Raw genomic sequence first — 17,443 nt, 5'->3', positions numbered from 1 at the left:
AGGCAAAATTAAACAAGATCCACGGAAAATAAGTTTAAAAACACCAAAATTAGATCATCAAAGAAAGACAATGCTGCTTGAACAAGAAGCCAAATAATTAAACACGGCACTGCCACCATACTACTTACAATGGGAAACTAAAGTATGACTCGGAAACTTTCTGGACATGATGTTCATTCTTTAATAAAAGATGGATTTCGTATCGATAATGTCCAAAGATTAACGTCTTGCACAAGGAGCCAGTAAGGTATAGCTTAGTTGGTCGGGCTATTCCACCTCCACCATGGGTAAAGAGATTAGAAATCCCAACACCCAAAGAATATCTGTGTAAAACCCCCTCCCCCAATAACTTGTGCTCAAACAACGTCATGCACAGAGAAGAACTGCCCACACAATTACACCATATGGTGAAAGTGAAATGGAAAGCTCAAAAAATTGTCCTCTATGCTCTATTGCCAAGTGTCCATAGGTGACATTAGTTTCATTTCTCCGAATGTGATTCATTTATACAATGCAAGAGTAACAAGACCAGTGTTGAAAAAGAAACAGAAAACATTGTTATGAATCAAATAAAAATATTATTCACAATTGGAATGCATAGATGGGCAAACCCTCAAACGACCTTAGAAGAAAGCTCCTGAAAGCGCTTTTCCAATTCATCCAACCTATCACCCCACTCACTTTTCACACACAAGGGCCTCACTTTCCCATCCTCATCCACACCTTCCTCTTCCCCGTGGCTTCCCAGATAGGATGATAATGATGACGACGACACATTTGCCTTCTTCTTTTTCTTACCAATCTCTCTGCTTTTCTTATCAGCTGCTTTCTGGAGAGCGAAAAGCACATCAGACCCACTAATCATCTGCTTGCCCTCTTGATTTTTCCTTTGCTTTTGCTTTTGCTTTGAGGGAATTGGGTTTGTGGGTTTGTGGTTGGATTTGAGTTTGGTGAGAATTGAATGGCCTAAGCCTCCGAGGTCTTGGCCTGGTGGCTGAGACTTGGCGGAGACGGAGAGGCTCTTGAGATTGAGAGGTGGTTTGTTGAGGTTGCGTACGAGAGGGTGGCATGGCGGTGTTGGTGGGGGCAGGTAGGACACTGCCCACATTGCTGTGTGGTTTTTGGTTTTTGGGTTGTTTTCTTCTTTGCTAAATGGGTTGGCTTCACTTTTTATGTTAGCCATACATATAATGTGGGTTGGGTTATCTTTGTTAAGTGGACTATTTGATTGATCGATGGGTCAGGCTGGGTCGACTTATGACTTTTTTAATAGAAAAATATTATCAAAATATAAATAAGTACTTAAATTAAAAATATAAAGTTTAGGACAAACTATAGTAAATCTCCCACTCTATAAGGTATTTACGAGTTCATATTCGATTTTGGGGACATTTATGAGTACATACTCAACGTCACGGAAAATCTACAATTTGCCTCCTCCGTTAGCGAAATCGTTAGAAAATCCGTTATCTGCCTATGTGGCATTTGTGGGACTCATTTTTTAATTGACATGGAGTTCTATTTTGACAAAAAATTAATTTTTTAAAAAAAATTATTTTAAAAAATTAAACATATTAAATTATAAATTATAAAAAATTAAAAACCCTATCCATATTCCCTCTCTCCCCCTGATTTCTCCCCCCCTCCCCCCAAAAGATTTCTTCAACCCCAGATCATGTTCCATCTCTTCGTGTCCCTTTGCCTCTTCAAAATCTCCCAAAGACATCTCGCAGACGACTCCCAAACCCGTACCGACTCCGAATCCACCACAAGGTCATCGATCTCTTTATACTTGATCTGATGTTTAGCTTTGGATGCTTTGATTTCTAGTTGTTTTCTTTTCTGGGTTTAATTCATTTATTTGTTTTGTTACAGAAGAGTCAGAGGAGGTAATTGCTACAAGGTTGGGGAAGATGGGGTCAGCGAAGTTCATGGGGTTGGCTGGGTGTGTGGCGTGGGTTCCTAGAGGAGGGTGGGTGTTGGATGTCGGGGCTCAGAGACTTGGGGGTGGGCTGAGAGATTTCAGGTCACTGTTTAGGGAGGGAGGGAGGGTGGGTCTGATGGTTTTTTTTTTCCTAATGGGTTTTGGTGGGCGACGGGAGAAGGGTGGCTGAGAGGTGGGGTTGAGTCAGGAGGAGGAGGAGAGGGTTGGTTGGGTAGGAGAAGAGAGTGGAGAATTTATTTTTTATTTTTTATTCATTTTTAATGATTTTAATATTATTTAAAATTATTTTTAACATGTATATAATTTTTTATTATTTATTTGTCCACCTGTAAGTCCACGTCAATTAAAAAATGGGTCCCATAAATGCCACATAGGCAAATAACGAATTTTCTAACGATCTCGTTACCGGATGGGGCAAATTGTAGGTTTTCCGCGACGTTGAGTATGTACTCGTAAATGTCCTCAAAATCGGATATGAACTTCTAAATGATCCTATACTGTAGTTTGTCCTAAAGTTTAACGAAGTATTAAGTTTTGTTCATTAAATACAAATAACGAATGCAAGTGTGAGTTAGATTAGTTGGCTAAAATAGTATGCCTACTCCCCTTGCACTTAAGTTCAATTCCCCTCTACATATATTATTAGTTTAAAATATCTAATTAGAGTATCTCCTGTTGCATATGCAAATTTTTGGATATAAAGTCACACTTACATTCCATTTGCATAATTATCTTAGTGTTAGTCTCAAAGAGAGAATGAGTGGAGAGAGTCAATACATTCACAATAAGCTACATTAAGCTTGTTAAAGAAATAAAAGGAAGCAAGAACTCTTGTAAATAGGCTCCCACTTGCTTAGGGTTTCTTTAGTGGGTTGCGGAATTGGAAAATGAGAGAGATTTTGTTCATTAACAAATGAAAGTGCAAGTGTGAACGGAGGACATATCACTCCTTCAAAAAAGCTAACTCATTAACTCTATCATAATGAATGCCATTGTTGGGGAAGGGGTAGGTTTGGTTTGAACTTTTGTGACTTTCCCAAATCAATAAAATTTGTGAACACTCGTCAACGCTTAGTGAAAAATGGTTTTAATTTGCAAACTAGTGGTTTCTCTCATATTCGAATTTTTATGGCACATTAGTAGTGAATATGTGTGAGAAACCACCTCTTCTCCTTTTAATTTAATTTATCGTTTGTATTCAAGAAAATTCGTGAACACTCAGATTTAACTCAAGCAAAGATTCAAGCAGAAAATTCTGATGCAACAAACAAAGAAACGCAATGGATGTTCTTGTGAGAAAAGGGAAGGGCCTACAAGACCAAACCAGGAATGATTGAATTGTGCAAATTGATGAGTTAAACACGTCATTTTGTGTTGATGGGACTGAGATCAAGTCCCCCAATTCCTGCAAGTCAGTGTCGAGTAGATGCAACTTACAAAACCTAATAAATGTAAAATGTCCAAAAATAAATAAATAAATTTGAACTGACTCCAAAAAAATAGAAAGTAATAATAATGAATAGTCATGTTTGTGGCTTCGGTCCCTTGAAGCCCCATGTGGATAATCCCAAAACCAACCAATCCACCCTCTTGGTCACTGATTTGGGTACCAACATTGTTACATGTCCCAATCAAATTGCTCAGCAATAAAACGAAAAAGTAATATTCCCAATCAAATTAAATATCCACAACAAATCCTTGGTCCATACATGCCCATCTCATGTGAGTTTGCGTGGCCATATCAAGTGGGGAAGGATTCAAAACAAATACCCAGAAAAGGGGGAAAACCCAATCCCCTTGCTTCTTCCAACCCTAGACACACCTATGTATATTCACATAAAGTATCGAATCTGAAAGAGGTACTGAATTTGAATTTCACAGAGGGACGAGAAGTTATGTTGTTAAAATAAAAAATAAAAGAAAATTAGATTTCAATTTTCAAGTAGTTGAGATTTTTTTTTAAAAAAATTTGTCCTCTTATGTGCATTGATTATAATCGTACAACACCGTGACAATTTCTCCTCTTAAGACAATTTCTTCTCTTAAATTTCTGATTTTTAATTAAATTTTGAGTTATTATCACTCGCGTAAAAGGAGGATTGAAGTTACATGTCAATGCCATGGAAATTTGGAATCTTGGTCCCCTTCCCATCTAGAATTGGAATTGGACAAAGAAACCTTTCAATGAACATCTTCTAAATCCAGCAAGTGGGCAATTCGCTGATAAAAACAAAAAATATTAAGAAAAGGGAAAACACTCTGTGTGTTTGCGAAGACCTTAATTTCCAATTACTTTTAAATAATTCACTTTATAATGTGCCATCGTAAGAAATTCAGTAAAATATTACAAAATACAAACGAAAATCTAAAAATAAAATAAAATAAACCCAGCCACATGTAATTCCACATGAGAGGAACTGGGGCATCCTGATCCGTTGGCATGGCGCCACCAAAGACAAATCCTAACGGATTGAAACTTTAACCGGGTACCTATCAATCGAGTCCATCCACGGGTTACCCAACCCGTCCCCGACCGAAATAGGCCGGAGCGCCCGCCAAACCGCGCTGTTACACTTGAAACCCGAACCGAATGCGATCTGCCAGACTCGGTCACCCCGCCCGACCCGGCCCTTGGCCTCAGCGTACGCCAGCTCGTACCACAACGAGCTACTCGACGTGTTGCCGAAACGGTGCAGAGTCATTCTAGAAGGCTCCATGTGCCACTCAGTGAGTTGCAGGTTCTTCTCCAACTCGTCCAGCACGGCCCGCCCTCCGGCGTGAATGCAGAAATGATCGAACGCGAGCTTGAAATCCGGTATGTACGGCTTCACCTTTGCCTTGAACACCTTCTTCCGGATCAGCGTGATGAAGAAGAGCACCTGCTCGGAAAACGGCAGCACCAGTGGGCCCAGCGTCGTGATGTTCGTTTTCAACGAATCGCCGGCAACCGCCATCAGCTCGCGCGCGAGAGACACGCCGATTGTTCCCTTGTCGTCCTCCCGCTGGTAAACGCAATTGTAATTCCTGTCGTCCGCGCCCTTGTGGGTCCGGACGGTGTGGACGAGTTCGTACTTGGACCGGGTTCGGTCCCGGCTTTTGTTCGACAGTAGAACCGCTGCGCCGCCCATTCGGAAAATACAGTTGCAGAGCAGCATCGACTTGTCGTTTCCGAAGTACCAGTTCAAGGTGATGTTCTCGGTGCTCACTACGACGGCGTAGGAACTGGGGTTTGCTTTGAGGAGGTCCTTGGCGAGGTCGATGGAGATCAGACCGGCGCTGCAGCCCATGCCACCCAGGTTGTAGCTTTTAATGTCGGTTTTGAGCTTGTAGTGGTTGACGATCATGGCGGACAGCGACGGCGTCGGGTTGAACAGGCTGCAATTTACGATGAGGATGTCGATTTCGCTCGGTTTCACTCCGGTTTTTTCGAAAAGCGAGTTGAGCGCGCCGAACATAACCGTCTCGGCCTCGAACCGGGCTTGCTCCATGGACAGCTGAGGCGGTTTGGATGTAATTCCGGGCGGCAAGTACGTCTCGTCGCCTAGACCGGACCGGTTCGCAATCCGGGTCTGGAATTGAAAAGTGTCCTGAGCAAATGCGCCGCTTTCTTCGGTCATTTTTAGAAACGAGTCGACCGACAGCTTGTGTTGGTCGTCCGGTTTGTAGCACGAGAAGTCGACGAGGTAGACCGGTCTGGACCGCTTGGCCCAGTAGAGGCCGAGGAAGAAGAGGAGGACGCCGGAACCGGCGAGGCGGGTGGCGGCGTCGATGCTCTCGAGGCGGACGGCCTGGTTGGTCCAGAGCTCGGTGATACGGTTCAACTCCAGACCGGTGAGCTGTATCACTACGGACACGAAGAGAGGTAGGATGAAGAGGAACAAGAGAATGGTGGCTGCGTTACAAGAGTAACCGTAGCCGAGCTTGACGTACTTGAGCTTGACGGACTGCAGGAAGTCCGGCAAGCGTTGGCGGATTTTGATGACGGCGGAGGACGAGTCCTTGAAAGCCATCTCCGCCGTCAATCTCTCATTGTCCATGTCTATACTACTATTACTACTAGCATGAGCAACATCCATTGATGAACTGAATTTGATTGTCTCTCTCAAACAATCACTCTCTGTGTGTTCTATAAAGCACCAACTTATAAGCACCGTTTATAATAAGTCGATGAGTTATGCTAGCAACAGTCGTTTACGTGTGTGCGTGAACAAAAGAAGCAAAAACGAGCACGGCCAGAGAGGATGAGAGGGGTATGAAGTTGTGAAGATGAAGAATGGGGAAGGAGGGGGCATGGGAATGGGAATTAATAGTAAAGTGCTGCAAGAAAGCTGGAATGATGATGTTGAATTAATTGTGAGTAGTTCATAGAAGGAGAAGGATGGGCAGATAGCTCAACCACCATTTAGGTTTAGACTAAATTAATGTTGGGGGGGATTATGTTGGGTCCAAGTTTTCCAAGTTCTGGTTCTGGAACTCTGTGTTATATATTGATGGTGTAGTTGATGCGGGCAAATTGACTATGCGGCCCATTATGAGAGAGAGAGAGAGAGAGACAAGAGGAGACTCAAAGGTCGTTCTTTTCTTCCCCTTCTTTTCTGAACAGTTGCACATTCTTGACATTTCCACTTTTTTGTTTTGGTCGAACTTGACATTTCCACTTATTCAACCGTAAATATGCATAAAAACTAGGGACCATTTGCAGTGCTGCTTTTGGCCTTTTGGGTGGGGGCCAATTGCTTGATTGTGCAATAATATTTGGAGGGTAAGCTATAAATTATATTAGTTTTATAATTGGTAATGTGGAAGATGTGGAAGGGAAGCAAATTGAGGGGTATTTTGGGGAAGTTGCACATGGGCCGGTGGCTACCCAGTGGGTGCAGCTGACTGACTAGCCATCAAAGAACATTAAATGGAGGTAAAGAGTCAAAGCAAGCACAAGAAGCCGCTAAACGGTCTACGAGATGAACCAAACAGACATTGCAAATGCAAACAATGGCCCTCTCATTCTTCGCCACGTCTGCTGTGTTTTTTACTCCATTTTTCCTTGAATTAGCTAAACAACAAAACTCTTTCTTCGGTCAGTTACAACTATATATCAATTTCCCGCAAGGACTTCAACTCACAGAATTAGTGCTAATTGCTAAACCATACTTTCTTTTTCCTATAAATATGTGATCATATACGGCATTAACACCGTCGTATTAATCAGATATTTTTTTATGTATTGTTTAAAGATTGTGATTAGTAATTTTTACAGATATGATCCTAGGAGAACGGGTGTATTATATCAAGCAAGGTTTCTTTTCCGACTTGCCATTGAAAGGGTAGACTATTTCGACAATTTGATGGCTAAACTCTTATGTTTAGAGCAGCTCGCCTAATCCTTACATTTGGAAAATTAAATTGAATACTAGCTCCTTTTAAAAGAAAATCTTTTTAGTTATTTTTAATAAATTGGATATACATCTACTTTCTTATAAGAAACCGATTATAGCTTGTCTTGTCTCTTTCCATCCACGACTTCAAGTTTTGTGAACTTAAGAAGCTCTTCGAGCACGTTATGGGCATGCTAGACTGCATTTTGAGTATTAAAAGAGGCTGGTTAATTTAGGACTAACTTGAACTTTGAGTCATGTCTTATAGTTCATCTTTAATGAGACATTTTTTCAATCAAATAAGTCGCACCCCACAATTTACTACGAATTTGATAAATTTTTGTATAAGTGGAGATCTTTTTTTGGATGTGGATAAAAGTCCCTTGCTCCCCTTCCTCATATTATTATTATTTTTTTGTAATTGAATGCAACTTTGATGATGGAAGCACTAATTACAGATGGGTGCGCTTATGATAAACTATGAAAACTTGAAAGGAAAAGAAACTCTCCAGCATGGTAAATTCATGAACACAACCAAAAATAAAGTACAGTAGCAACCACCAACACAAGAAAAATAAAAGGGTAGAATTGACAGTCCTATTTGCCTATAAACAAGTAAAATTTAATGGAGTTAGATTTGACTCTTACACCATAATGAATACAAGAAGAAATTAACAACTAACCCAAAGAAAATAGTAAAAAATGAAAGTCATACAATATTGTATTAAGAATTTTCCTCAATTAGCTTATGTTTTAAGGGACTCGAACTGTGACATCTTTTCTAATATTGAAAAGAGAAATTGCATTTTGCTTTTTCTTCTTTTGGCTTCGGCCATCCCCGTAACCAAAAAAAACCAAAGAGAAATTGCATTACACCAAGAACTATGAATGATCACCTATTATTCCACATAACTTCAACTATAATCGCCTGCATATGTACACGTACATGTGTAATAATCCAAATCTGAATAGGAGATAGCATCCCACATCAAACCCAGATGTTAGCTGTTTTCTATTATATTTACCTACCCATTTGACAAAATTTAGAAAAAAAAATATATTATTTCCGAAGGTTAATTGGTTAAATAATTAATATAATCTCACAAAATTCAAAGCGTTAATTACATGACGGCAAGTGATTTTTTATTTTTTATTTGCTTCCAATCAGAGTCAGAAGAATAAAAAAGCAAAAAGTTGTAACAATTATTCCTGTTAAAAGCTATGGTACCACTCAGTGAATGGCACATAGACTGTCCCTATTTCATTAAAAATTCCTAACAAGGTTGTTTACTTGATCTTAGTCAACCCATAAGCTAGATTAACCAACAAAGTAAGGTAAGGTAATAAGTGCTTCAGGTTTTATAATATACATTGACCAAGAACTACGCAGGTTCCCTAACTGCAGGGCAGGCAAGGATGGCCTGGTACTTTTGTTCTAAATTAATACTGGGACACAGAGCTGAGATGCACAAAATCTGGGTTTGGCTGCAATTAGCTCCTCCTTGGTCAATGTCCAAAAAAATAAGAAACTTGTGCAAGTGATGTCTTCTTCTTTGGTACAAAAATTAATGGAGACCAACCAATCGTGAGATATGACTAGTTTTATCCACTGTAGCTGCTAACTAGAAACTAATCCAATCAATGACCAAGTGGAAAATTTCGGGACTATCTGTTGCCAACTGTGACCCGATAACAGCATGCCATTTCCCAATTAATTGCAGCAGAAATCTAATAAATTGGGAGTTTGGTAGGGTTTGGCATCGGTTGTGCGGGTTAGTAGTTTTTTCATTTATGGATAGGAAAATATATTATTAGATTAAGAGTTAATTCATTGTATATGGCTCTCTCTACATGTCGCGTGTTGTCCACGAAATGTTACACCGCACGTGTAAAAATGCGTTATTTGTTAAAAGTTTTAATATAAGCGAGCGATATCGAGAGAGAGGAAAATCAATCATAAGACTTCCAAGTGCAAGAGCAAATGCTCTTAACCAGTAAGCTACAAACCTCTTAATCATAAACGCACAACTTCAAAGAAACTGGTCAATAAAAAATCTCTCTAAGCCAAAACACCCTTCACTTTCAGGTCTAATCAGTGAAATGCCTGCCTGGCCAGTATTTCAGTGGCATGGAATGATGAAACGGAGGCATAAGAATCACATTATTTTTATTCAAAGAAAAAAATGCAACTCTTTTCTTTTTTTCTTTTTTTTTTTTGCTTCAAAGTGTCATGATTGTCTCTTAAAATGTTCATGCTCCCATTACAGCAGCAAATGAAGAGTTTTCTCACTTCACTCTTATGAATTGTATGTAGTCAGCTTCTTCAAAAACATTGACGGATTTCAGTTCATAGAGGCAGTTAAAAGAAAAAGAATCCAGACCTCAATTTTGAGGGCTTCATATCTCCTTACTGCAGTTCCCCTGCACATTGTATAGGGCTCAGAACTAAAAGCATTATAGGCCAAACAGATCAGAAGAAACAATGAAGAGATGAACCCGAAAGGAGAGTTTTATTTCCTGCACAGACAATCAAACAGTCAGTCACGCATGCTCTCCATGAAAATGCCCGCGCGTGCACACACATACACACGCTTGAGCACGCGCACCGAAAAAGAAAAGAGAGGGGTGATCACCTCGATCCTTCAGTAGTTTCTTCAGTTTTCCACACTATATCTTGTAAACCTGATGAGAAGTTTTTGTAGAACTGCAGCAACAGACATTTAGAAGACAGAATCAGTCAATGGCAACTTGTCCCTTGAAGAAAAAAAAAAGAGTGCCTAAAATGGTCTTGTGTTAATTTGTGAGAAAAAGGAAGGCAAATTGAAGCAGAACAATAACAAATTTGTTGCATTTTATGGTTTTTGTTTCCTTTCTTTTCCTATATCTTCCCAGAAACTACAAAGGTCAAAACGAAAGTGTTGGCTTGCCTTGTGAAATTCTAGTGTGTCACCGCCAGTTTTGCGGAGCTCTACCATGTGCACAGAAGGTGCCACTTCGAACACCTCAGTGGCTACAGAGAGGTGGCCCTTCCTTCCATGTTTGTCACCTTGCAACTTCATCTGCAATTGTTTGGAATTAGCAAAGATATTGTTTGGAACTTCTAAACACAACAGGAAGCTTGTTCTGATAAGATGACTTGCATATTAAGTCAAGTCCTATAAAGAGTAAAATTCACATACCTTGTAGTTTTTCTTGTGAACATTAAACCCCAAAGGCTTTGCAGCTTCCTCAATTTTATTCATGATTTCATTTGCCGGGCGTTGAGAAGTAAAACGGGTTTCTCGTTTCACATGACCCTGTATAGTACGGAATTCCAAATGATCAGAATGCAGCAAATCACTAGCAGAATAACTTTGGGCACTATAAAGTATTATAAAGCCACAATATGGGTTTTGAGACTCAGCATGCTCTTAATTCAACAAAACCTAGAAGTCCCAAAACACCATTTGCCCACACCCCTGATTTTCTGATGATCCTAACTTTTACAGGGTTCCTTAGTTTCTGCCTGGCTAGCAAAATTGGAACAGAACATGTATTTCGCAACTATAGTTACAATCCATATACTTTATAGCGCCGCATTGAAAACATTCATAACAAGAAATTAGGAAAATGTTATGCTACATACCGTTTGCTTCTCAAATAAATTTTCCAGATTGAAACTCTTTGACCTAGAAATAAGCTCAAAAGCATTCATTGATACAGGTTTCTCTTTCCTTTCTGTTACAAATTTTTCCTGCAGCAAAGAAAAAAGAAAGAGACTATTTTAGTGTGAAAACTAAAAAAATAATGCGATCAACCACTCAGAAATTTTAAAAATCTTCTGAATAAATTGAACTAAAGAAATGCATGGTTTAGAGAATAAGTTGACTTCTGTCCAATTCTAACCTTTGAGTTGTCGAAAACAGCATCTACATCATCAAGATTTACATCCTCTTCCTCTTGAAACTGTGCTGGCTTGTAGTCTTTCTTAAACCATTCATTTTCTAAGATCTCGGGAATTGTTATCCGCTGGCACACACGCAGAAAAAAAGAAGTTAAAGAACACCTAGCCAGGCTAATCTTTAGTAAAAGATGGTATGCATTTAGATATTATATGCCCATTCTCATATCAAAATGACCTCAAATAATGATGTTCAAGAACATATGTGCAGAAATAGCTAGTACTTATAGAATTTCAGCATTGAGAAAAGGTTTGGAAGCTCACTGTAACAGGGTTTGGATCAAGTATACGCTGTATCAGTTTCTTTGCGCCCGATGAAAACCATGATGGACATAAAAATTCAGCTTTGCAGATCTGAAATTAAGAGTAGGCAATGCACTCATAAGTTAGTCATATGAGATTCCCATCATTTAAACAGAGGAAGCAAAACTTGGCTACATACTTTTCTGTACAGCCCTATAAGATTTGGTTCATCAAAAGGCAGGTAACCAGCCATAAGCACAAAGAGAATGACCCCACAAGACCAAATATCAGATGATGTACCCTCATAACCTTTGTTATTGAGCACCTAATACAAAAATGCCAAATGTGAGAAATAGTTATAAACAATTAAGCACCACTGCAATGACCTATTTTCCTGCAAAGAAAAAGCCAGAAGCAGATACCTCAGGAGCAACATAATTTGGAGTTCCACAGGCAGTATGAAGCAGCCCATCTTCCTGCGCAAAATACAAATAAGATATGATATAAATGAAACACAACATTACACAGTATCAACACTATGTCTGACTTAAATCTGTAATCAACTTAACAACATGGAATTAAACATCGTAAAACTTTTTCACAAAAGTTTCACTCACCCGCACTTGCTGTTCGAACGTACTCAGTCCAAAATCTGAAATTTTAAGGCGGCCACACGAATCTAGAAGAAGATTTTCGGGCTTCAAATCTCGATGGTACACGCCTCTGCTATGGCAGTAATCGACAGCATTGATGAGCTGCTGGAAGTATCTTCTGGCATCATCCTCTTTCAGTCTCCCATTTTTGGCCTAGCAAACAAAAGGCTTATAATAAGGGAATGCTTTATAAAGAGACATAACACTTGTGTCCACTGACCACATAAGTAAGAAAGCAAGAACAAACTACTCAAATAAAAAGAGTATTTTGAAACCCCAAGAAGGTAGGTTCAAACAACAATTGCTTACTATTTCGTCAAAGAGCTCACCCCCATCAATAAACTCGAGAACAATGTAGATCCTAGTTTTGCTTGCCATGACCTGTATTCATAATATAACCCAAATGAAGATTTCAATAAGAGAAAGCTGCTTGAACAAAAATAAAATACAAGTGATTGGGATTGTTGCTGATGGTACCTCAAACATTTGTGTAACATTAGGGTGTTTGATCAGCTTCATTGTTGATATCTCTCTTTTTATCTGTCATTATACAAAGCAAATACAACAATTAGTGATCTTCGACCAAAAAAAAAAAAAAAAAACAATTTGTGATCAATGTCTTGTCTTCATTCTCATGCTGAGCACATGGTAAATAATATATATATTAAAAAATAAATTATTGAACAAATTTCATTATTCTTTTCTTTTATCACCTCACCTACCAAGTCAATAAAAAGTTATAAATAAGCATATAAATAAATAAATAAATAAAAACAAAATCAATCTTTCACTAACTCATGTTTGGCAATTGCAAACACAGATTTCTACTATAAAAAACTTGTAACCTCCCATCAAACCCACCATATTAACATGTCTAATTACCAAATACCAAACCAGAAAAATTCACATGCACCAACCACAATATTCCGCAACACAATGATCACCAGCTTCAACTAAACTGAATTCCCATCTCTTACCATTCGAGTGGGTCCCATTGCCACCCCATTCATAAACATAGATGAGAGAGAGAGAGAGAGAGAGAGAGAGAGAGAGAGAGAGAGAGAGAGAGGCATAGATACGTACGTGTTCGACCATCTTGTGCTTGAGGACTTGCTCACGGTCTACGATTTTGATGGCCACGCACTTTCCAGTCTCCATGTTCTTAGCAAACTTGACCTTCGCAAAGGTGCCCTCCCCGAGAGTTTTTCCTAGCTCGTACTTTCCAACCCTGGTCCTCATCCTCGGCGATTTCGCCGCCGCACTCATCTTCTCCATTCCCCGTCTGATCAAGATCACACGGTCCCGAGACAGAGTATTCAATAACTGGGTCCCACGTAACGTATAATTAAGGGGTCTACTTAGTATAAGCCGGTGTTTGTTTCAGCGTCTGCTGGGTTTGGTTGGGTTGGGTTGGGCTGGTTTGGGTGGCAAAGGGAGCGCGCGCGCGAGAGAGAGAGAGAGAGAGAGAGAGAGAGAGAGAGAGAGAGAGAGAGAGAGTAGCATATGATGTAGAGTTGAAAATGGAATTGGGAGATTATGGTGTTTTCGTTACCGTCTTGAGAACTTGTGGGGGCCATGAGAGGGGATGATGATGCAAAGCTACCACATGACTCCAATCAGCCACATGTTTCTGATATTCTCAAGTTTCCATGGCTGGCCTCTCTGCATCATTTCATCAAAGATAATTGTCTATTTTTTCATATTTTCCCAAAACACCCTTCTTTAGTGGGAATTTTTTTTTTACGCCCATTGTTAATTTGGACCCTATTTTACTGGTCGCAGAGTTATTCGCGCTTCATCCAAATACTCTTGACATAAACAAAAATGGAAAGCGTAATTGACGCTTTGAATTAAAGTTAAACCTATTTATGGTTTGTGTTACGTTTCATCCACCATTAACTCATTGTGATTATTTAGAACATAAAAAATTAATGAATGTGATTATAACACCACGTGAAATGCTAACCTAAGGTTACAAATCAATCAGATGAATTTTACTTTTAATCTGGGAACCATCCTTTCATTGTAATATTGGTGTTCAATTCATTAGTTTGTTTGGACAAGGGCAATAGTGTAATTGTGAGTAAGATCAGATTGCTATGCAGGGGAGACAAAAGATATTGATAAGCAAGACTTGAGATCTCTCATGCAATAATTGAGAAACGTGTCACTCTCACTCAGCCGCTTTGGCATGCAAAGGAGAAAAGCTTGTATGAAATGAAGATAACATTATTTTGTTATTTTATGCTAATTATGACACGTTGTTGTGTGTGATAATTGTTTCACATAATAACTTGTGATTGGTTGAAAATAATAAAACAATACAATCCTCGTTTCATACAAGTGTTTTACGTAGTTTTACAGCATATGAATATACGTGGATTCAATGGTTTTGACAAGGGGACTACTTTGCTTTCTAGGAAGCTTCCTATCTTTTCATCGAATGTATATATGCCTCCTCCGTGTAATAATATATCTTATCATGTAACCGTCCAAATTGTGTCCACAAGTTTTGAGTGGGACTGTGAACCGTGAAATGTTTTTCTTGTTAAGCTGGTTTGATCAAGACAATATTTTTTCGAGTAATTTTTTGCCCACTGCACCACAGTAGCCGCAGCACGACATATTAACTTTGAGCTTCGCCATTGAAACATTCAGTTGGTGTCGACATATACCAATTCTTATGCTATGCATGCATTGGTTGGGCTTTAACGAACACAAACCCAAGGTTTTTTTTTTTTGTTTTTTTTTTTGGTTCAAAACACAAACCCTTTCTGCTCAGCCTTAAGAAACAAAACAATGCTTAAAGCTCAAGTAACAAGACCAAGCCCTAGCTAACAAAAATCTCATTTGGGCTTGCAACATAACAGAAGTATTGTTGGATCTGAAAACGTCCAAGTCATACACCAGACATAATTCTCATGACTTTTTCTAACTTATCATTAAATTAAATGATTATCGACTTATTATAAGAAAGCTTGAGCTTTATGTCACTTAAGTTAGGACTTATGACCTCCTTACGTACTTTCTTAAGAGGCGAAATGAATATTTTTGGAAAGCAAAGTTGTTGTAATATTTTATACTGTATAGTTGTATTGTATACATTGTTGGCATTGCAGAAAAAACCAAACCAAGTTATGGCTGACAGGTTGAGTTCTGTTTTTGGGTTGCAACAACAAAACTTTCATTCATTTTTAACGAAGAAAAATGGGTCAAAAGTGTAAAGTGCAAGATGCATAAGCAGGAAGGCAAGAGCTGAGAGCCACTCAGTAGGTCCTATCTTTAAGCCCTACCCAACTACAACGCATCCCAAGATAAAACTATGCAATTTGAATTTCAATTTGAAGGTGAAACCTTGCACAATCTATATCTATCATGTTGTTGACCTAAAAATTCCCATCAACATCCTGCACGGCATGCTACCTGCTATAGTATATGCTATCCTATATACAATATATACAGTCATTTTTTATTAAGGGACTTCTCAAATAATTTTATTTGAGGAACACCCTTTAGGATCGTTTATGATTTTTTTTTAAACAATCCAAATCATCTATTTTTTAAGTCTACATTCATAGATCATCCTTGCAAAAAATTAGACAAATCGAAAACCATTTCGACATCTAATTGTATCTTACAAAATCAATGAGTGGTCAAATGATATTGGATTCAAGTGATTTTTTTTTAGAGATATCTTTGAATGAATATCTACAAAATAGATGGTTCGGATTGGTGAAATACAAAATGGAGTGGATCCTACAAGGATGTCCCTCAAATAACCCTATTTGAGAGATCCCTTAATAAAAGCTCACTATATATATATATATATTGCAAAATACTATTGTAAATAAATGGAATATTAAAGTCATTTCATAAAAAAAAATGGTATATTATACCTTCTTTTTCCCCCTCAAAAACCACTTGACTTTTTGTACTAACATGGAAACTGCACCTCAAATAAAATCTGACGACGAAATTAACCTCAGTTCCACCAATAATATTGCCAGTTATGCCCAGCAAAAATAAACTCTCAATATTGCCCTCAGAAGTGTCTGGAACCAAACAAGCCGCTCGTCAAAGGAATAAAAAACAATGACCTATACAAATATTATATAATAATAGGGTTCATATCAAATCTACCCCAGATAGCTTCACAAATGCGTTGCGTTTCTCTTGATATATACGTAATCATTTTCTTATTTTTATATATATAATATTCTCTTTAACAAATAACAACTTTGAGAGAAAGGCACGTCTGATGTTTAGCTCAATCCATCAGACTTGCTTGTTCTTGTATTGTATATGACTTGCAAAATCCAAAGCCCCTCACTGCCCCACCACCCCACTCCACCAGAGTCATGGGGCTCTTGCCCTCTTAGCTCCCAACAATCTCACTCTTGTTCTCAGGGTCTTTGTCCCTCCTCTCCCTCTATATCTTCACCACCCATCTCACTTATTTAATTCCACGCCTCCCAATCTGCTTCTTGTTCCTCTTCACCAATAACACCAAGGTATGTTCATTCTTTATATATGCTTTGTTGTTTTGTTCTCATGAAACTCGTACATGTACGAGAAATGTTCTCTTGTAAGACTCTGTTAACGTAAGACTTTTTGTCAACATATATAAGATGATATAAGGAAGATGTTCTCTTATGAGACCGTGTGATGGCAAAAGAGCATTATCATACTTATAGATTCAGTAATTTATAGATGTAATTTCTCTTATTTCTTCTTATAAACAATTAGAATTCAAGGACGGAACTACAATTTTACTTTTAATTGATTGTAGTTTGATGGGATCGAACAAGGAAGAGAAAGATGCAAGTTACTCGGAACATGAAAGAGTTGTGAAGACTAGGAAAGCTTGCTGTTGGTCAATTTTGGTGAGTGTGGCAGGGGGGCTCATGTTAGGATGGTGGGAATATCAATATCATCCCACAAATAGGCAACTGTGGATGGTGCCCTTTGGTCTCATCCTTTTTGCTACCCCGGTCATTGTTTGGTTCTCTGTTATGGCCTCTGACATCTGGAATTTGAAGGATGGTGATCATGTCACAAGGGTGAGTCAACTCAGTAACTCGGTTCCTGCCAAGAAAGATGGGCAATGGAGCAACCATGTGAATGATGTATAGATTTTAAAATATATTGCTTACGATTGATTCTATGTAAGAATTCCACCAATCTCAGTCAATTACATACGTGGAGTTTTATTTATTTATTTATAAGAACTATGTGAACACCATGTGGGCTCCAAGTAATTGATTAAGATTCATATATTATGTAAGGA

General features: G+C 38.7%; 3 protein-coding genes and 1 long non-coding RNA gene across 5 annotated transcripts; 1 reads left to right on the top strand and 3 right to left on the bottom strand.

The window, feature by feature from the left end:
* Positions 1-427: 427 nt before the first annotated feature.
* Positions 428-1,153, bottom strand: LOC117619204. The gene has a single exon (XM_034349097.1). The coding sequence runs from the start codon at positions 1,106-1,108 to the stop codon at positions 614-616; it is 495 nt and encodes a 164-aa protein (XP_034204988.1). The 5' UTR covers positions 1,109-1,153; the 3' UTR covers positions 428-613.
* Positions 1,154-4,209: 3,056 nt separating this feature from the next.
* Positions 4,210-6,423, bottom strand: LOC117620016 (3-ketoacyl-CoA synthase 1). Its single transcript, XM_034350104.1, has one exon. It carries the CDS (start codon positions 6,019-6,021, stop codon positions 4,408-4,410), a length of 1,614 nt encoding a protein of 537 aa, XP_034205995.1. The 5' UTR covers positions 6,022-6,423; the 3' UTR covers positions 4,210-4,407.
* Positions 6,424-9,679: 3,256 nt separating this feature from the next.
* Positions 9,680-13,816, bottom strand: LOC117620017 (CBL-interacting serine/threonine-protein kinase 9). 2 transcript variants are annotated; one of them, XM_034350105.1, is made up of 13 exons: positions 13,240-13,816; positions 12,634-12,696; positions 12,466-12,537; positions 12,121-12,309; positions 11,926-11,979; positions 11,703-11,828; positions 11,525-11,614; positions 11,206-11,328; positions 10,946-11,053; positions 10,500-10,616; positions 10,248-10,379; positions 9,954-10,024; positions 9,680-9,837 (listed from the first exon to the last, which is right to left on the bottom strand). In XM_034350105.1, the coding sequence occupies exons 1-13, from the start codon at positions 13,429-13,431 to the stop codon at positions 9,831-9,833; spliced, it is 1,344 nt and encodes a 447-aa protein (XP_034205996.1). In that variant the 5' UTR covers positions 13,432-13,816; the 3' UTR covers positions 9,680-9,830. The 2 variants fall into 2 exon arrangements, with proteins under 2 accessions (XP_034205996.1, XP_034205997.1); XM_034350106.1 differs by having other exon boundaries at positions 12,486-12,537; positions 13,240-13,352.
* A 2,671-nt stretch (positions 13,817-16,487) lies between these two features.
* LOC117620152 lies at positions 16,488-17,370 on the top strand. The gene is made up of 2 exons (XR_004584698.1): positions 16,488-16,667; positions 16,946-17,370. It is a non-coding gene; the product is annotated as an uncharacterized LOC117620152 (long non-coding RNA).
* The last annotated feature ends 73 nt before the right edge of the window (positions 17,371-17,443 follow it).

The sequence above is a fragment of the Prunus dulcis genome, chromosome 2, assembly GCF_902201215.1.
Source record: "Prunus dulcis chromosome 2, ALMONDv2, whole genome shotgun sequence".
NCBI classification, from domain to species: domain Eukaryota; kingdom Viridiplantae; phylum Streptophyta; class Magnoliopsida; order Rosales; family Rosaceae; genus Prunus; species Prunus dulcis.
Note: the sequence above shows the minus strand (reverse complement) of the source record. Positions and strands in the feature narration are given on the sequence as shown.